The sequence below is a fragment of the Salmo salar genome, chromosome ssa15 (assembly GCF_905237065.1).
Source record: "Salmo salar chromosome ssa15, Ssal_v3.1, whole genome shotgun sequence".
Lineage (NCBI taxonomy): Eukaryota > Metazoa > Chordata > Actinopteri > Salmoniformes > Salmonidae > Salmo > Salmo salar.
The window spans coordinates 2,455,539-2,476,237 of record NC_059456.1 but is presented as its reverse complement, the minus strand read 5'-3'; the positions used below and the strand labels follow the sequence as shown (position 1 = coordinate 2,476,237).

At 43.0% G+C, this 20,699-nt stretch overlaps 2 protein-coding genes across 2 annotated transcripts in view; both read right to left on the bottom strand.

Annotated features, from left to right (window-relative positions):
* Positions 1-3,019: 3,019 nt before the first annotated feature.
* LOC106570833 (titin) overlaps positions 3,020-20,699 on the bottom strand; it is a 57,309-nt gene continuing 39,629 nt past the window's right edge. The window contains exons 13-17 of the mRNA XM_045695347.1: positions 18,949-19,066; positions 17,021-18,855; positions 16,781-16,886; positions 11,588-13,426; positions 3,020-7,970 (exon numbers count right to left, since the gene is read on the bottom strand). Coding sequence (XP_045551303.1) covers positions 4,635-7,970; positions 11,588-13,426; positions 16,781-16,886; positions 17,021-18,855; positions 18,949-19,066 — 7,234 coding nt within the window. The 3' untranslated portion in view covers positions 3,020-4,634. The remainder of the gene's footprint in view (positions 7,971-11,587; positions 13,427-16,780; positions 16,887-17,020; positions 18,856-18,948; positions 19,067-20,699) is intronic.
* LOC123727179 (uncharacterized abhydrolase domain-containing protein DDB_G0269086) lies at positions 7,951-9,692 on the bottom strand. Its single transcript, XM_045695348.1, has one exon. The coding sequence runs from the start codon at positions 9,415-9,417 to the stop codon at positions 7,951-7,953; it is 1,467 nt and encodes a 488-aa protein (XP_045551304.1). The 5' UTR covers positions 9,418-9,692.

The window sequence follows — 20,699 nt, the reverse complement described above, 5'->3', positions numbered from 1 at the left end:
AACTAGCACCCATTAAGACAAATACTGTAAAAACAGTTAAATCCCCATAGATTGATGAGGAATTGAACAATTATAAGGTTGAGAGGGATGAGGCAAAAGGAATGTTGGGCAATATTGGGCAAAAAGGCTCCGTCCTTCATTGAATCAGATGGCTCTTTCATCACAAAACCCACTGATATTGCCAACTACTTAAATTATTTTTTAAATGGCAAGGTTAGCAAAATTAGGCATGACATGCCAACAATAAACTCTGAACCTACACATCCATTCATATCTCACCAAATTATGAAAGACAAGCACTGAAATTTTGAATTCCGTAAAGTGAGTATTGAAGAGGTGAAAAAAAAGGTATTGTTGTCTGTCAACAATGACAAGCCACCTAGCTCTGAGAAAATGGATGGAAAATTATTGAGGATGATAGCAGACTAAATTGCCACTCCCCTTTGCCATCTCTTCAGTCTAAGCCTACAGGAAAGTGTGTTCCCTCAGGCCTGGAGGGAAGCAAAAGTCATGCCGCTACCTAAGAATAGCAAAGTACCCTTTACTGGCTCAAACTGCCGACCAATCAGCCTGCTACCATCCCTTAGTAAACGTTTGGACAAAATTGTGTTTGACCAGATACAATGCTATTTCACAGTAAACAAATGAGCAACTGACTAGTAGATATGGGATATACAATTTTAAAATAAATTATAAACGTAGTTTATTTATTTATTGTCCTATCACGATGGAATGGTCTGCAACCCGATACCCTAGACACCCACCTGAGTGACCCATACACTAAGGAGAAGTCCTTATCTGTTTTTATGGGCCTACTGTAAGTAGTCTATTTTCAGCCAAATCAGAAAAATGAATCTGATCAGAGACCTACTAGAGCAGCACAGCCCCCTCAAGATTCTGAGCCTGCCTGGCAGGGTTGGTCCTACAAAGCCAAAGCCCCCGGATGGGAGAGCATAATATACAACGAAATTCCCAAAGCTGCAAATGAAAACCATGACGACCTTATACCTAGCCGGTGGGGATTCCTGTGGGGATTCCGGTGGGGATTCCTGTGGATTGATATTAATAATGTAAAATTAACAGCTGTACAGAAAGACTCATGTGAAGGCCAAATTACAGAGGAGGAAATTCTTGATGCAATTAAAGCCTTTAAGTCTGGGAAAACTCCAGGGCTGGATATTATTAATCTTAATCAGACAGGTTTTTTACATGGACGATACACTGGAGATAATATAAGACAAGTACTGGAAACAATAGAACACTACAAAAAATCTGGGAAACCAGGCCTGATATTCATAACTGACTTTGAAAAGGCCTTTGAATATTTCAGTTTTGGAGAATCTCTTATAAAATGGGTTAAAGTTATATATAGTAACCCTATGTGTAAAATAGTAAATAATGGCTACTTGTCAGAAAGTTTTGAATTGTCAAGAGGAGTAAAACAAGGTTGCCCACTATCGGCATATCTATTTATTATGGCCATCGAAATGTTAGCTGTTAAAATCAGATACAACAATAATATTAAGTGTTAGAAATCCATGGTTTAAAAACAAAGTTGTCATTGTACGCTGATGATTTATGTTTTCTTTTAAATCCACAATTTGGATCCCTCCACAGCCTCATAGTTGTGGTCAGTATTTTTATGGTTGTGGACAGTAGTTGTGTGGTTGTGGTCAGTAGTTATGGTTAGGAGTTGTGTTCAGGAGTTGTGGTGAGTAATTGTGGTCAGTAGTTATGGTCTGTAGTTGTGTTAAGTAGTTGTGTGATTGTGGTCAGGAGTTGTGGTCTGTAGTTGTGTTGTAATGGTCAGTAGTTGGGTGGTTGTGGTCAGTAGTTGTGGTTAGTAGTTGTGTGGTTGTAGTCAGTAATTGTGGTCAGTAGTTATGTTTAATAGTTGTGTGGTTGTTGTCAGTAGTTGTGTGGTTCAGTAGTTGTGTGGTCAATAGTTGTGTGGTTGTTTTAAGTGTCTAAACTACAGTTGTTCTGTGTGAAAACTGAAAGAAGTGCGATGAGAAGTGATCGGGTGAAATATGAAGCGATGGAACGGAGACAGCTTTGCTCTATCCAGCCAGAGAAGCAGTATCAAAGTACAGCCACACTTCTCTTTACAGACAGACAAACCAGCCAGTTGAGTTATTTAGAGCACGGGTCACAATCCAGAGAAGGCGGACGAAGCTAGTAATCATTAGAAATCTTCTCTGTATCATACCAGGTCGTCCAAACCGGGGTAGCATTAGAAATTTTAGGGCTCGCTGTTCGGTCCAAAACAGATTCACAAATCATGGGAATTTGTTGCCCATGAAGAAGTTGCCTCCCTCTGAGGCATGTGTTGCTAGGCAACAGTTGCCTTGGCAACCCAGCTCCCTCCATGGCTAAAGCCAGTGTGTGACACATGCTAACAAACATTTGTGCTATGAAAGTAAATAAATACTGCACTTTGACCCACAAAAAGTATTTGCTAGATTCATGATAGTTTGTTAGACAAAGCAAGGAAAGTGAACTTCAAAATGTGATGTAGTTTTATTGGAATTTGTTGGTAAGTATTGTATCTGCTAGCTTCTGACATGACTTACTGCATCTATAAAGAAAGCAGTTGACGGATTGCTAAAACAGCTTTCCCATTGATTACTTATTGGAAGTGATGTCATAATGGGGCCTTTAGAATGCTGAAAATAATGACATGAAAGTGAATGAAGATTAACAAAACAAAGGCCAAAAAGCTTAATAGTTTAAAACGTATAAAAGATATTTCAAAAAGGTTATATGTAAGCAACTCAATCCACACCAGTCTACACGTTTTTAAGTTTGAACAGCATTTCTATATTAAACGGTGTAAGAGGAGTAGCATTCCAAATAATAACAATAAGAAGTATGTTGAATATTTAAAAAGTGGGGACTCTTGCTTTACAAGCCCCATTAATTATGAAAGTCGTTTTTTTTGTTGGAGCACCCGCTCCCTGAAAGGTCTGTACATGGCCCTGTAACACAGCCAGAAAGGAAACCAAAGAAAACATAAAAATAGGTAAAACAGTGAAAATCTTTATTTTCTACCAGATCCTAACAAATCACATTGTCAGAGGAGAAAAGTTACATAAGTTCATTTCACATAATGCAAGGAGAGGTTTGTCATAAAATACAACATTGCTAAATGAAAATGTTTGTGAGCTGGCTTGTGCCTTTGTGGGGCGCAGAGACACATAACAAAAGCATTGAAAGTCTGAAACAAGATATATCATATTATTATAATAACACACAAACGAAAGCTCATAGTTTCTATCTATTTTCACATCTCTCACGAGAAAGAAACCCTCACAGTTTAACATCATAGCTCAGTTTATAGATTTTATTATAAACTTTATTTTAAACTTCTAAAATTGAATTTACAAACTCTTCTGTATGACCATATTTTTTACTGTTATTAAACATTTTACTTACTGTATATCAAAACCTTAATGATAAATGTTAACATAGAAGATGTGAGGATATAGATGCATGTATTTGTATATAAAATGATATTGCGTTAATACAGGAACGACATCCTTTTGAAATTACAAACTGAAATTGTATACCTTGTCGGCTCAGTGAGGTAATATTTTAGTGGGTATTTAGTTTTTTTTTTACACTAAATATGTTCAAAGTGTACCAAATATTTCAATACACACAACATGTAACACAATGACACGTGTTGACATTAGACATTTCAAATGAAGAATTATGTTGAATAAAATGTGATTTTATATCCTGAGTTCTGTTGAAAACATTTGTATAATGGGTAAAAATGTAAGCATTCCAAATTTCCACAAGAAATGTCACTGAAATTTGTAGAAAAAAATGTAAATAAACATAGCTTGCTTAAAAAAAGATGAATAATCTTATAACAAAGGGGAGATGTTATATTGTTTTTGTGCATCTCTGAGCAATGTTCTTTCGATTGACATTTTTTAAAATGTTTCATATGTATCTGCACTATTGTAGATATCAATATTTAATATTTTCTAAAAAATTCCAGATTGAGCATGGAGCCTGGTTGCCCAAAATATTTTCTTAATGACGATGAGTGCTAGTGTGTCCCAATGTAACTACATTTGTATTTAAAAAATATATATATATATATATATATTTATTTACAGGCTTCTTGATTCTTATTCGAGGAGACACCATTTGGCATTCTGAAGTTAGGATTATTTTGAGCGAATAAATGTTGTTATAGCCGATCATGGATGCAGTATTATGAGGGAATAAATGTTGTCTTAGCAGATCATGGATGCAGTATTTTGAGGGGAATAAATGTTGTTTTAGCAGATCATGGATGCAGTATTTTGAGGGAATAAATGTTGTTTTAGCCGATCATGTCCAAACCAAAGCCTATCAGACTGAAACACATGAGACACACCAGCCACTAAGGTCAAAAAACTGTTCGGTCAAAAAACGGACTATATATACAATGTGAAAAGATATCAAATATACTACATATCGACTTTCAGAAAAATTACATAAAAATGTTGTCATGTATGTTTTTTTTTTTTTTAGAAACTTACAAATAGATAGAAGAAAACAATCTGGTCTAATATGAAATCTTCACTAAATAGATGCATTTTTTAAAACTGAACAAACAAAAAAACTTTCTCAACAGTCTAAATTCTGCTGCGGCGCTTGGATCTGCGAACAGGTGTTGGTTCCATATTTTTTCTCTTCCAGAGGTTTCTCTTTTCCACAGGGCTCTCTTCCTGCTCTTCATCTGATGAAAGCATGCCCACCTCAGGCTCGACCTTCTCAGGTGTAACTATTTTGCTGCGTTTTGTGGATGTACGCTGGGGTGTGGGTGTGGCCATGGGCGTGGCAGTTAACCTCACTCTCAGAACTCTCGTTACCACAGGCTGCTTCTCCGTGTCCTCGACAACAGCAACCTCAGACACCGGGGCCCCTTCCTCCTCTTTTTCTTTTTCCTCCTCCTCTACTACACTCGCCTCTTCTGCCACTACATTATCCTCCCCTTCTTCCACTGTGGGTTCATTTCCTGTTTCCTCCTCCTCTGCATACTGTTCCTTATAATCCACAGAAGACTTGCTTCGTAAGGACTTCCGTATGGGTGTGGCTGGTGCGACTGTTTTTGTCCTGCTCCTCTTAGCTCTAGTTTCCACAACTGGAGGAACTTCCACAACTTCCTCAAGGCTCTCTGCTACCACTTCCTCTTCCTCTTGGCTTGTTGTTGTTGTGGCCTTCTCACCCTCTTCCTCAACAGCTTTGTCCTGGACTTTGTCTACTACTTCCTCTGTCGTTTCTTCTGTTTTCTCTGCCTCTTCCCCTTCCCCTGGAGTTTCTCCCTCCTCTTCCTCTGAAGCTTTACCAGCTACTTCATCTTGAGAAACAGAAGTTAATGCTGCCTTGTCAGTATTTTTTTCCACATTGGTGGTGTCTCCTTCTTCCTTCTTCTCTACCGCTTTAGCTGTTTCTTCATCAGCTACCTTTTCTTCTTCTGTTTCAGCAGTGTTCTTTACTACTCCCTTCCACTCTGTTTGCTCTGCCACCTCCTCTGGCTGCTGTGCGATGTCTTCTTCCTCTTTCGTCTCTGAAGTAGCACTCTCTGCTGGCTCTTCAACCTTTTCTTCTTCCTCCTCCATCTTATTCTCCACAACCACCATTTTCTCCTCCAATGCGTTTTCCTCCTCTACATTTTCCTCCTCGTTTTCCTCTTCCTCTTCTTCAGGTTCTTTGCGGGCTCGTTTGGATTTGCGTCTTGGTGTGGCAGGGGCAGATCTCCTTCCTCTCCTCAGAACTTTGGCTTCCACTAATGGTGCCTCATCTTCCTCAGCTGCCGCCTCCTTTTCCTCCACAGCTTCCGGCACATGTTCAGCCACCTCCTCTACTTTTTCTTCATCCTTCTTCTCCTTTTCCTTGGCTTGCTTGCCTCTTGGTGTGAAGCTACGTTTTGGAGGATTAACAGTGCTTTTTTTCCCTCGCCTCAGGACCCTTATTTCTACAACAGGAGTCTCTGCTTCTTCCTCAGGTTGTGAGGTCTTCTCTTCCTCAACTGGCTCTTCTACTGCAACACTTTCAATCACTGTTGCCACCTCCTCCACTTTTTCAGCCTCCTCTACCACAGCCCCTGCAGTTGTTGCTTCTTCCACCTTTTCTTCTGCCTCAGTTGTTGCTTCTTCCACGTTTTCTTCTTCCTCAGTTCTTGCTTCTTCCACAGCTTTTGTTTCCTCTTCAACCTTTTCTTCTGCCTCCACTTCATTCACTTCCTCCACCTTTTCTTCCTCCACACTCTCCACTGTTGCAGCCGCAGCTTCCTCCACCATTTCTTCATCCACACTCTCCACTGTTGCAGCCGCATTGTCTAACTTTTCTTCCTCATTCTCCTCTTTCTCTTCTTCAGGTTCTTTGCGGGCTCGTTTGGATTTGCGTCTAGGTGTGGCAGGGGCAGGAGCAGGGACAGATTTCCTTCCTTTCCTCATAACTCTGGTTTCCACTACTGGTGCTTCTTCATCCTCTGGCTGCTCCATGTTTTCCTCTTCCTGGACTTGTTTGCCTCTTTTTGTGAACTTAAGTTTTGTAGGAGAAACTGGAATGCTTTTTCTTCCTCTCCTCAGGACTCTTGTTTCTAAAACTGGAGCCTCCTCTTCCTCCTCAGGTAGTGAGGTCTTCTCTTCTTCCTCAGCAGGTTCCTCAACTGGCTTTTCTACCACTTCATCTGCAACACTTTCCACTGCTGTTACCGCCTCCACTTTTTCTGCCTCTTCATCAACCAACTCTGCTAGTTTTTCTACAGCCATTTCAACAATTGTTTCCTTTTCTGCATTCATCTCTTTCTTCTCTTCCTCAACTTTTTCCTCTTCCTCAGTTGTTTCTTCTTCCACCTTTTCTTCCTCTATGCTTTTTAATTCCTCCTCCACCTTTTCTTCTGCAACATTATCCTGTTCAACTGGTTCAGTTTCAGCTTTAGCTTCTTCAACCTTCTCTTTTACCACAATCTGCGGTTCCTTCTCATCCTCCACATTTTCATCTTCCACAATTTCTCCTTCCTCCTCCACTGCTTTTACTTCTTGCACCTTTTCTTCTGCAACACTCTTATCTTCCACTGGTGCTGTTTCAGCTGCAGCTTCCTTTTCCTCCTCCCCCTTTTCCTCCTCCACAGCTTTTTCTTCCTCCACCTTTTCCTCCATTGCTTCTGGTGCAGGTTCAGCATCTGCCTCCACAACCTCCTCTTCCTCAGGATGCTTGCTGACTCGTGTGGATTTGCGTCTAGATGTAGCAGGGGCAGTTGTAGGGGCAGATCTCCTTCCTTTCCTGAGAACTCTGGCTTCAACTACGGGTGCCTCTTCTTCCTCCTCAGCTGCATCTTCCTCCTCTGGCTCCTCCACCTTCTCGTCTTCCTCAGGCTGTTTACCTTTTCTTCTCAACTTGCGTTTTGGGGGAGAAACTGAAATACTTTTTCTTCCTCTCCTCAGAACTCTTGCTTCTACAACTGGAGCTTGTTCTTCCTCATCTACCTCTTCCTCCTCAGGTGGTGAGGTCTTCTCCTCTTCCTCAACTGGTTTTTCTACTTCTTCATCTGCAGAACTTTCCACAACTGGAGCCTCTTCTTCCACAACTGGCTTTACTTCCTCCTCTTCTTCCTCAGCTTGTTTGCCTTTTCGTGTGGACTTGCGTTTTGGAGGAATAACTGGAACACTTTTTCTTCCTCTCCTCAGGACTCTTGTTTCTACAACTGGAGCCACCTCTTCCTCCTCGGCTGGTGAGGTCTTCTCTTCTTCCTCAGGTAGTGAGGTCTTCTCTTCTTCCTCAGGTGGTGAGGTCATCTCTTCTTCCTCAGGTGGTGAGGTCTTCTCTTCTTCCTCAGGTGGTGAGGTCTTCTCTTCTTCCTCAGCACATTCCTCAACTGGCTTTAATACCACTTCATCTGCAACACTTTCAACTGCTGTTGCCTCCTCCACTTGTTCTGCCTCTTCACCTACATCTGCTAGTTTTTCTATCCTCTTCTGCTTCCACCTCTTTCTTATCTTCCTCAACTCTTTCCTCTTCCTCAGTTGTTGCTTTTTCCACCTTTTCTTCCTCTGTGGGTTTTGCTTCTTCCTCCACCTTTTCTTCTGCAACACTCTCCTCTTCTACTGGTGCAGTTTTAGCTTCAGCTTCCTTCTCTTCTTCAACCTTTTCCTCTTTTTCAGGTATTTTTTCTTCCAGCTTTTCTTCCACAGTAGCAGTTTCAGCTTCCACCGTTTTCTCTTCCTGAGTTGTTTGTCCCTCCACCACCTTTTGTTCAGCAACACTCTCCTCTTCCACTGGTGCAGTTTCAGCTTCTGCTTCGTCCACTGCTTTTTCTTCCTCCAATTCTTCCTCCACAGTTTCCTGAACAGGTGCAACCACCTCCTCCATCTTTTGCTCATTTACCAAGTCTGCATCCATCTCCTCATCCTTCTCCTCCTCAGGTTGTTTGCGTGCTCGTGTGGATTTGCGTCCGTGTGTGGCAGGGACAGGAGCAGAAAATCTTCCTCCTCTCCTCAGAGCTCTGGTTTCCACTACTGGTTCCTTTTCTTCCAGAGTTGGGTCTTTCTCCACTTGTTTGTCTCTTCTAGTGGACTTGCGTTTTGGAGTTGGAGTAGCTGGAATACTTTTTCTTCCTTTCCTCAAAACTCTTGTTTCTACAACTGGAGCATCGTCTTCCTCCTCTACTGAAGCTTGCTCTTCCTCCTTGGGCGGTGAAGTCTTCTCCTCTTCCTCAACTGGCTTTGCTTCCTCTTTCTCTTCCACTGTGTCTGCCTCTTCTACCACAGAAACTTCCTCAGCTTGTTTTTCTACAGCTAGTTCAATAACTGTTTCCACTTTCTTCTCTTCAACTCTTTCCTCTTCCTTTTTTTCCTCTGTGGTTGCTACTTCCTCCTCCATCTTTTCTTCCACACCAATAGTTTCAGCTGCAGCTTCCTCAATATTTCCCTGTTCCACTCTCTCCACTTCCTTCTCTTCCTCCACTTTTTCCTCTTCCTCAGTTGTTGCTTCTTCATCCACATTTTCTTCTGCAACACTCTCCTCCTCCACTGTTGCAGCTTCAGCTTCCTCTTCCTTCTCTTCCTCTACCTTTCCGTCTTCCTCAGTTATGGCTTCCACTGCCACCCTTTCTTCCTCCACACTCTCCACTGTTGCAGCTTCCTCCACCATGTCCTCTTCATCCATCAGTGTGGCTTTCTCCTCTGCCCTTTCCTCCTCCACTGGTTTTACTTCCTCTTTTTTATCCACAGATTCCCGAACAGATTCAGCCAATTCCTCCTCTTCAGGTTCTTTAGTGGCATGTGTGGATTTGCGTCTAGGTGTGGCAGGAGCAGAAGCAGATTTCCTTCCTCTCCTCAGAACTCTGGCTTCCACTACTGGAGCCTCTTCTTCATCTTCCTCAGCTGCCTCTTTTTCCTCTGGCTCCTCCATATTCTCCGCTTCCTTCTCTTCCTCAGTTGTTGCTTCTTCATCCACATTTTCTTCTGCAACACTCTCCTCCTCCACATTCTCCTCTTCCTCATGCTGTTTGCCTCTTCTTTTGGACTTGCGTTTTGGAGTCAGGGTAAATGGAACACTTTTTCTTCCTCTACTCAAGACTCTTGTTTCTACACCTGGAGCCTCCTCTTCATCCTCAGGTGGCGAGATCTCCACTTCCACAGCAGGTTCCTCAACTTCGTCTTCATCAGTTCCTGCCACATCCTTTCAGAGCCTCCCCCTCCACCTCCTCTATCTCTGAGGCCAAATTTTCAACCCCCACGGGTGGTTGCAAGATTTTCTTCAAGTCCACCAGCACCACAGTCGCTTTCTGAAGCTTGATTGTCTGCGTTGTATTAGTTTCTGCAATCTCCTTTTCTTCCTCTACCTTTTCCTCTTCCTGAATTGTTTCTCCCTCCACCACCTTTTCTTCTGCAAAACTCTCCTCTTCCACTGGTACAGTTTCAGCTGCAGCTTCAGTTTCCACTTCCTTATCTTCCTCCACCTTTCCCTCCTCCTCAGTTCTTGGTTCCTCTGCCACCCTTTCTTCCCCCACACTCTCCACTGTTGCAGCTGCTGCTTCAGCCACTACTTCCAAAGCTTCCTGAATAGGTTCAGCCACCGCCTCCATCTTTTCCTCCTCTACCTTCAACCCTTCTTCCTTCTCTTCCTCAGGTTTTTTGCAGGCGTGTGTGGATTTGCATCTGGGTGTGGCAGGAGCAGGGGCAAGAGCAGAAAATCTGACTCCGTTATCTCTCTTCAGAACTATGGTTTCCGCTACTGGTGCATCTTCTTCCTCAGCTGGCTCTCCCTCCGCATCTTTCTCTTCTTCAGGTTGTTTGCCTCTTCGTGTGTACTTGCGTTTTGGAGGCGTTACTGGAATGCTTTTTCTTCCTCTCCTCAGGACTCTTGTTTCTACAACTGGAGTCTCTTCTTCCTCCTCGGGTAGTGAGGTCTTCTCTTCTTCCTCAGCAGGTTCCTCAACTGGCTTTTCTACCACTTCATCTGCAACACTTTCCACTGCTGTTATCAACTCCACATTTTCTGCCTTTTCAACTACCTCTGCTAGTTTTTCTACAGTAATTTCAACAATTGCTTCCTTTTCTACTTCAACCTCTTTCTTCTCTTCCTCAACATCTTCCTTTTCCTCAGTTGTTGCTTCCTCCTCCACATTTTCTTTCACTGGTGCAGTTTCAGCTGCAGCTTCCTCAACGTCTTCTTCCACTATCTCCGTTTCCTTCTCTTCCTCCACCTTTTCCTCTTCCAGACTTGTTCCTTCTCCCTCCACTGCTTTTACTTCTTCCACCTTTTCTTCTGCAACACTCTCCTCTTCCACTGGTGCAGTTTCAGCTGCAGCTTCCTCAACCTTCTCTTCTTCCACTATCTCCGCTTCCTTCTCTTCCTCCACCTTTTCCTCCATTGCTTCTGGTGCAGGTTCAGCCGTTGCCTCCACATCCTCCTCTTTCGCAGGATGCTTGCTGGCTCGTGTGGATTTGCGTCTAGGTGTAGCAGGGGCAGTTGTAGGGGCAGATCTCCTTCCTTTCCTGAGAACTCTGGCTTCCACTACGGGTGCCTCTTCTTCCTCCTCAGTTGCCTCTTCCTCCTCTGGCTCCTCCACTTCCTCAGGCTGTTTACCTTTTCTTCTCGGCTTGCTTTTTCGGGGAGAATCTGAAACACTTTTTCTTCCACTCCTCAGAACTCTTGCTTCTACAACTGGAGCTTGTTCTTCCTCATCTACCTCTTCCTCCTCAGGTGGTGAGGTCTTCTCCTCTTCCTCAACTGTTTTTTCTACTTTTTCATCTGCAGAACTTTCCACAACTGGAGCCTCTTCTTCCACAGCTGGCTTTTCTTCCTCCTCTTCTTCCTCAGCTTGTTTGCCTCTTCGTCTGGACTTGCGTTTTGGAGTAGTAACTGAAACACTTTTTCTTCCTCCCCTCAGGACTCTTGTTTCTACAACTGGAGTATCTTCTTCATCCTCAGGTGGTGAGGTCTTCTCTTCTTCCTCAGCAGGTTCCTCAACTGGCTTTAATACCACTTCATCTGCAACACTTTCAACTGCTGTTACCGCCTCTTTTACTGCCTCATCAACTACCTCTGCCAGTTTTTCTACATCCATTTCGCCAATTTCTTCCTCTTCTGCTTCCACCTCTTTTTTATCTTCCTCAACTCTTTCCTCTTCCTCAGTTGTTGCTTTTTCCACCTTTTCTTCCTCTGTGGGTTTTGCTTCTTCCTCCACCTTTTCTTCTGCAACACTCTCCTCTCCTACTGGTGCAGTTTTAGCTTCAGCTTCCTTCTCTTCTTCAACCTTTTCCTCTTTTTCAGGTATTTTTTCTTCCAGCTTTTCTTCCACAGTAGCAGTTTCAGCTTCCACCGTTTTCTCTTCCTGAGTCGTTTGTCCCTCCACCACCTTTTGTTCAGCAACACTCTCCTCTTCCACTGGTGCAGTTTCAGCTTCTGCTTCGTCCACTGCTTTTTCTTCCTCCAATTTTTCCTCCACAGCTTCCTGAACAGGTGCAACCACCTCCTCCATCTTTTGCTCATTTACAAATTCTGCCTCCACCTCTTCTTCCTTCTCCTCCTCAGGTTGTTTGCGGGCTCTAGTGGATTTGCGTCCGTGTGTGGCAGGGGCAGGAGCAGAAAATCTGCCTCTGTTTCCTCTCCTCAGAACTCTGGCTTCCACTTTCACTTTTTCCTCCTCTCTTCTAGTGGACTTGTGCTTTGCAGTCGGAGTAGCTGGAATACTTTTTCTTCCTCTCCTCAAAACTCTTGTTTCTACAACTGGAGCATCCTCTTCCTCCTCTACTGGAGCTTGCTCTTCCTCCTCGAGTGAAGTCTTCTTCTCTTCCTCAACTGGCTTTGCTCCCTCTTTCTCCTCCACTTTATCTGCCTCTTCTACCCCAGCTAGTTTTTCTACAGCTAGATCAATAACTATTTTCTCTTTCTTCTCTTCTTCCACTTTTTCCTCTTCCTTTTCTTCCACTGTGGTTGTTGCTTCCTCCTCCATATTTTCTTCCACACTAATAGTCTCCGCTGCAGCTTCCTCAATGTTTTCTTCTTCCACTCTCTCCGCTTCCTTCTCTTCCTTCACCTTTTCCTCTTCCTCAGTTTTTGCTTCTTCATCCACATTTTCTTCCTTGACACTCTCCTCCTCCAATGTTGCAGCTTCCGGTGCAGCTTCAGCTTCCTCTTCCTTCTCTTCCTCTACCTTTCCGTCTTCCTCAGTTATGGCTTCCGCTGCCACCCTTTCTTCCTCCGCACTCTCCACTGTTGCAGCTTCCTCCTCCATGTCCTCTTTATCCATCAGTGTGTCTTTCTCCTCTGCCTTTTCCTCCTGCACTGGTTTTACTTCCTCTTTTTCATCCACAGATTCCCGAACAGATTCAGCCACCTGCTCCTCTTCAGGTTCTTTAGTGGCATGTGTGGATTTGTGTCTAGGTGTGGCAGGAGCAGAAGCATATTTCCTTCCTCTCCTCAGAACTCTGGCTTCCTCATGCTGTTTGCCTCTTCTTTTGGACTTGCGTTTTGGAGTCGGGGTAAATGGAACACTTTTTCTTCCTCTACTCGGGACTCTAGGTTCTACAACCGGAGCCTCCTCTTCATCCTCAGGTGGCGAGATCTCCACTTCCACAGCAGGTTCCTCAACTGTTGGCTGCTTCTCTTCCACTGTCTCCTCAGCCTCAACAGGTTTTGTGATACGAGTGGATCTTGGTCTGCCTGTTTCTTCGTTGTTCTCTCCTTTGTCTTCATTGGTTTCTGCCACCTCCTTTGGAGCCTCCTCCTCCACCTCCTCTATCTCTGAGGCCACATTTTCTACCTCCACTTGTGGTTGCAAGGTTTTCTTCAGGTCCACCAGCAACACAGTGGCTTTCTGAAGCTTGAGTGTCTGTGTTGCAACAGTCTCTCCAATCTCCACTCCAAGCTCAGCCTCTACTGCTGTGTCCGCCGTGGCTGTGTGAACAACATCCTGTCAATTATTGAAAAAAGAAAAGTGTGTGTTACTTAAGACTCTTTACTCCTGGACACTTGAAAAACAAAGATGAATAGTTTACCAATAGTATGAATCACATACATTAGGGATGTGACAATTTAGTTTTTTTTACGTTTAAGATCCATGCGTATTCACAAAACAGATGGTCTATATTGTGCTTTCCGTGGAGGGTTTACATTTGTGACCCGATTCAGTATATCGCAAGTCACGACTTCACAGGAGAGCTATTTGAAAGTGATTTTTATTTTATTCATATCAAAATGTGTTTTTTGGCAGAAATTCCTTCTCGAACATGTGAACTTCCATGAACCTTAATATCAAACTTGTATGCCATCTGTAAATGCAAATAAAATCGTTAAAATACAAGCCTAGTTGGCCACAGAAAAAGAGAGCAACCTTCCGGCTAGCCATGATTGGCTGAGATAATGAGTGGGCTGGTCATGCCGAGAGATGAGTTTGGATTGGTCTACCATATAGCACGTGTCTGTCTATTGGAGCTGGTCAGTATGTTTAGGTACTCATGTCGAACGCAGCTTTAAAAAAAAAATGTGTCGCGTAGCAAAACTGCATAAACCTAATGTCAAGTTAAAGTGTACTGTTAGCTAACTAACGTTAGCTGGATGGCTTGCTAGCTAAGGTTATGTGTATGCTCTCCACTTTCTGGAGGACCGAGTTTTGAAATCAGTGGAATTTGAGTATGATAGTTAAGGAGATGGATTAAACACCAGTCTGGATTACATCGTCAAACTAAGGCAACCATGCATGGTATCAGACAGGAGACGCGTCCAACCATGATGTATGCTGGTAAGATTACACGTTTCTAATTTTGACAGAATGTGGTTTCATTTCAAGTGTACTTTTAGCTAGCTAACGTTAGCTGGCTGGGTCGCTAGCTAACGTTATGTGTATGATCTTATTCTTCGTATCTCAGACACATTTGCTTGACTAGTTATAGCCATAGAACCTGCTTGGTTAGCTATCTGCAGATTCATGCAGGGTAGTAACGTCACGAGTTGTGATTGTGGTCCATTGTTTAACTAGCTAGCTAGCTACATGTCTTAACAAAAGACTCCACTCTAATTTTGACAAAGTATTTTCATTTCAAGTTAACAATGTACTGTTAGCTAGCTAGCTACCGTTAGCTGGCCGACCAAACGTTAGCTGGCCGACCAAACCTTGCACAAAGTATCAAAATGCTAAAATACTACTTAAACAGGACTCTTAAAGAATTTAATTTAAATGTTAATTTGATTTTTTGATCACAGAAATAATGAGAAAATATGGAAAAATAATGAAATAAATAATGAAACGTTAATTATATAAAGCAGCCTGTGAAATCATCTGCCAGAGAGTAGCCACAATCGGCCCGAGCCCCAAGTGATACATTTGTGCCAGATAACAGCGGAATCTGCCCGAGCCCAATCATCATCAAGAGACATGCTGCACCCTATGTCAGAGAGGTGTTCTTGGAACCACATCATGTCTATTGTCCTGCTAATAGCCCTTGTGAAAACATGTTTTCCATAGGCCTCCAGGGCCGACAGAGAAGTTCCTTACTTTCCCGCCCTTCCACATGCCTTTTCCATTCATTCCCATAGTAATTTATTATGGTTTGCATTGCAAATGAGGGCATAAACTGGGTCAAGACGCCAGCACATTAAGTAGACCTTTATGTAGTAAAAAAGGTTAAATACAAATAAATAAATAAGACCTACAACACTTTTAACTGCACATTATACAACACTAGTGAGACTCATATCGCCTACGGTTGGCCTACAGTATATCTAAAAAAAAAAATTGTCTCATCTCTGCATGTAGGTCTCCTGATTTAAACCTGATCGAACTTGTTGCAACTAAAATGTAGTTGAAATAATCATCTGCATGTTTGCATGGCTTGGGACTCCATTTCGTTCCTCACCCTCTTCAACTCCGCCAATGCCGCCTGACTTTCCAATGAAGTGGCTCTCCGCCAATAATTACATTTAGAGGATTGGAGGATTCTAAATTAATATCTAAGGGGCATTTTTCATTAGGGCAAATCTGATCTCTGAGAATATCTAAGGGGCTTTTATATAATTATAATGCAGGGTTAATAATAATAATAATAATAATCACTTTGTTTAAAAAATAATGATATTGGAGATGATTCCATTTCAAATAACCGAAGGTGAGCGATTGCAATCTGAATAAAGGGGAAAAAGGCCATTTTTGAACATGTGTTGAGTCATTCTTACTCATTTGTAAATAAAGCCAGTTTGTTATTTAGAATTATTTATTTCTGTTTTTAAAAGGGAGAGAAACCAAAAGCCCACCGTGCCTATTTTTTGTAAAATTGTCAATCCACATGTCAAGTGATATTCCCCCATTGTATTACCCAAGTTCTCGCTTAACTCCAGGACCACCGACAGTTTTTGTTGTTCTTGCCTGATGCAGGACTCTAGTGCCAGAGGAAAGACTCTCAGACTAAAAACGCATCCATTAATTGCCACAGTTTAGACTACCGATAGATCTGCGTTCTAACTCCCCCTTGTGATAGTGTGGTGCAATGACAGAATGCCACCATCTACCACAAACAGTCGCAGCATAAACTCGGAACTTTTAAAAGAAGAACCACTGTACATTTTCCCTGACACCCAAAAGTACTTGTTACACTTTGAATGCTTAGCAGGACTGGAAAATGGTCCAATTCACACATATATCAACAGAACATCCCTGGTCATCCCTACTGCCTCTGATCTGGCAGACTCACTAAGCACAAATGCTTAATTTGTAAATGATGTGTGAGTGTTGGAGATAGCCCATGGCTATCTGTAAATTAATATAACAAGAAAATGGCGCCGTCTGGCTTGCTTAACGCCAGCTAGCTGGATAGCTATCTTAACTAGCTTCTTTCGGTTTGATGCAGTCAAGACAGGTACTATGTAAATAAATGATATGATAAATAACTAACAATAAGTGAGTCCACCAGCGCGAGTCGACTTGGTTTCTATCTCTCTCCACCTCCCTGCTCCCCTCTTCAATTTTGAGCTAATGCTCTGCTCGCACTCCCTGGTGCATTACAGCTCTGGTTAATAAAGTAGCTAAAAATAACAAGCCGTTTTTCTCCTCCTACTAACGTTACCATATTGTTGCGTTATGTATTTGTTTGAATTGACATTTTCACTTCATGATGATGATGATCGGGACAAGTTAGTTGTTTTGTGATAACTGCACTGTGATTCTAATATTGTGAGGAAAAATATATTGTTTATCGGTTAGGGATTTTGTCTTAACATTAAGGATACCAATTTCGTTTGAACGTTTAAACGTTCACACCCATAGTATACATACCTCAGCTAACTCCTCTTTGTCGGATTCAGCAACAGCAGCATCTCCTTCTTTATTCTCTTGCTGATGCTTTGCCACTGGCTTCTCTTTGGGAGTCTCCACCTCGATCCTATACCACAAAGAAATATATCCTCAATCCTAAACCACACAGACATGCCAAAGTGAATTACCTTAAATTAGACAATAGCTATTTCACTGAAATACCTATGAACACAAAAAAGCTATATTCCCATTCTCTGTTACCTGATGACTTTCTCTGATTTGTGTTCCTCAGGCTGCTTCTCTGACTCCTCGACAAAAGCAACCTCAGCCACCGGGAACCCTTCCTCTTTTTCTTTTTCCTCCTCCTCTACTACACTCTCCTCTTCTGCCTCTACATTATCCTCCCCTTCTTCCACTGTGGGTTCATTTCCTGTTTCCTCCTCCTCTGCATCTTGTTCCTTATAATCCACAGAGGACTTGCTTCGTAAGGACTTTTGTTTGGGTGTGGCTGCTGCGACTGTTTTTGTCCTGCTCCTCTTAGCTCTAGTTTCCACAACTGGAGGAACTTTCACAACCTTCTCAAAGCTTTCTACTTCAACTGCCTCTTCCTCTTGGGTTGTTGTTGTGGCTTTCTCTTCCTCAACAGATTTTTCCTGGGCTTTGTCATCTACTTCCTCCTCTGTTGTTTCATCTGGTTTGTCTGCCTCTTCCGCTTCAACAACAGTTGGTGTGGATTTGCGTCTAAGTGTGGCAGGGGCAGGAGGAGAGGCAGATGTCCTTTCTCTCCTCAGAACTTTGGCTTCCACTACTGGTGCCAGTTCTTCTTCTTCCCCACCTGCATCTTCCTCTTCAGGTGGTGAGATCTTCTCCTTTCCCTCAGCAGGTTTCTCAACTGCTGGCTGCTCCTCTTTCACTGTCTCCTCCTCAGCCTCAACAGGTGTTCTGAGATGAGTGGATCTTGGTCGTCCTCTTCTTTTCTTTTCCTCCTTAGAGGGTTCTTTGGCTGTTTCTTCTTTGTTCTCTTCTTCGTCTTCATCGGTTCCTGACACCTTGTTTGGAGCCTCCACCTCGATATCTGAGGCCACAGTTTTTTTCTCCTCTTCCACTGGTACAGTTTCAGCTGCAGCTTCAGTTTCCGCTTCCTTCTCTTCCTCCACCTTTTCGTCTTCCTCAGTTCTTGTTTCCTCTGCCCCCTTTTCTTCCCCCACACTCTCCAATGTTGCAGCTGCTGCTTCATCCACTTCTTTCTCGTTCTCTACCTTTTCTTCCAAAGCTTCCTTAACAGGTTTAGGCAACTCCCCTTCCTTCTCCTCCTCTTCCTCAGGTTCTTTGCAGGCTTGTGTGGATTTCTGTCTGGGATTTGCAGGAGCAAGAGCAGAAAATCTGCCTCCATCTCTCTTCAGAACTATGGTTTCCGCTACCGGTGCATCTTCTTCTTCCTCAGCTGGCTCTTCCTCCCCCTCCTCTTCTTTGGGTTGTTTGCCTCTTTGGGTGGACTTCCGTGTCGGAGTCAGTGTAGCTGGAACACTTTTTCTTCCTCTCCTGAGGACTCTTGTTTCTACCACTGGAGCTTTTTCTTCCACAGCAGGCTCTTCCTCCTCATACTGTTTGCCTCTTCTTGTATACTTGCGTTTTGGAGTCGGGGTAGCTGGAACACTTTTTCTTCCTCTCCTCAGGACTCTTGTTTCTACCACTGGACCTGCATCTTCCTCTTCAGGTGGTGAGATCTTCTCCTTTCCCTCAGCAGGTTTCTCAACTGCTGGCTGCTCCTCTTTCACTGTCTCCTCCTCAGCCTCAACAGGTGTTCTGAGATGGGTGGATCTTGGTCGTCCTCTTCTTTTCTTTTCCTCCTTAGAGGGTTCTTTGGCTTTTTCTTTTTCGTCTTCATCGGTTCCTGACACCTCCTTTGGAGCCTCTTCTTCCACCTCTGATCCCACATTTTCTACCTCCACTTGTGGTTGCAAGGTTTTCTTCAGGTCCACTAGTACCACAATGGCCTTCTGAAGCTTGAGTGTCTGTGTTGTAACAGTCTCTCCGATCTCCTCTCTAAGCTCAGGCTCTACTGCTGTGTCCTCTGTGGCTGTGTGAACAACATCCTGTCAGTTATTGAAAAAAGAAAAGATAGTGTGTCACTTAAGACTCCTTAACCCTGGACACTTGTTTCCGAATCGTATGAATCATATTTGTACCTCAGCTAACTCCTTTTTGTCAGATTCAGCAACAGCAACAACTTCTTTATTCTCTTGCTGATGCTCTGCCACTGGCTTCTCTTTGGGAGTCTCCACCTCTGTTTCAATATCCTCAATCCTAAACCATACAGATATGCCAAAGTGAAAAACCTTAGTTTAGGCAATAGTTACAGTACCTTCAGAAAGTATTCACACCCCTTGACTTTTCCAACATTTTGATGTGTTAGACTCAATTTAAATGTGGTAACACTAACCTAACTGACTGTCACACCCTGATCTGTTTCACCTGTCTTTGTGATTGTCTCCACCTCCCTCCAGGTGTCGCCCATCTTCCCCATTATCCCATGTGTATTCATACCTGTGTTCTCTGTTTGTCTGTTGCCAGTTCGTCTTGTTTGTCAACCCAACCAGCGTTTTTGTGTCAGCTCTTGCCTTTCTCCAGTCTCTTATCTCGTCCTCCTGGTTTTTGACCATTGCCTGCCCTGACCCTGAGCATGCCTGCCGTCCTGTACCTTTGCCCCACCTCTGGATTACCGACCGCTGCCTGATCTGACCCTGAGCCTGCCTGCCGTACTGTTCCTTTGCCCCTGTTGCTGTAATAAACATTGTTACTTCAACACAGTCTGCATCTGGGTCTTACCTTGATTCCTGATACTGACAGAGTGAAAAGAAGAAGGCAGGTACGGAATAAAAAATATTCTGTTTGCAACAAGGCACTAAAGTAATACTTAAAAGAATGTGGCAAAGCAATTCACCTTTTGTCCTCAACACAAAGTGTTATGTTTGGGGCAAATCAAATACAACATATTACTACCACTCTCCATATTTTCAAGCATAGTGGTGGCTGAATCATGTTATGGGTATGGTTATAATTGTTAAGAACTGGGGAGTTTTTCAGGATAAAAAAAACTGAATGGGGCTAAGCACAGGCAAAATCCTAGAGGAAAACCCGGTTTAGTCTACTTTCCACCAGATACTGGGAGATTAATTCACCTTTCAGCAGGACAATAACCTAAACCACAAGGCCAAATCTACAATGGAGTTGCTTACTAAGAAAAAAAAGTGTATGTTCTTGAGTGGCCGAGTTACAGTTTTGACTTAAATCTGCTTGAAAATATATGGCAAGAATTGAAAATGGTTGTCTAGCAATGATCAATAACTAATGTGACAGAGCTTGAAGAATTTGTAAAGGCACAATGTGCAAATATTGTATATCCAGGTGTGCAAAGCTCTCAGAGACTTACCCAGAAAAAGACTCACAGCTGTAATCACTGCCAAAGGTGATTCCAACATGTATTGACTCAGGGGTGTAAATATACTGCTCAAAAAAATAAAGGGAACACTTAAACAACACATCCTAGATCTGAATGAAAGAAATAATCTTATTAAATACTTTTTTCTTTACATAGTTGAATGTGCTGACAACAAAATCACACAAAAATAATCAATGGAAATCCAATTTATCAACCCATGGAGGTCTGGATTTGGAGTCACACTCAAAATTAAAGTGGAAAACCACACTACAGGCTGATCCAACTTTGATGTAATGTCCTTAAAACAAGTCAAAATGAGGCTCAGTAGTGTGTGTGGCCTCCACATGCCTGTATGACCTCCCTACAACACCTGGGCATGCTCCTGATGAGGTGGCGGATGGTCTCCTGAGGGATCTCCTCCCAGACCTGGACTAAAGCATCCACCAACTCCTGGACAGTCTGTGGTGCAATGTGGCGTTGGTGGATGGAGCGAGACAT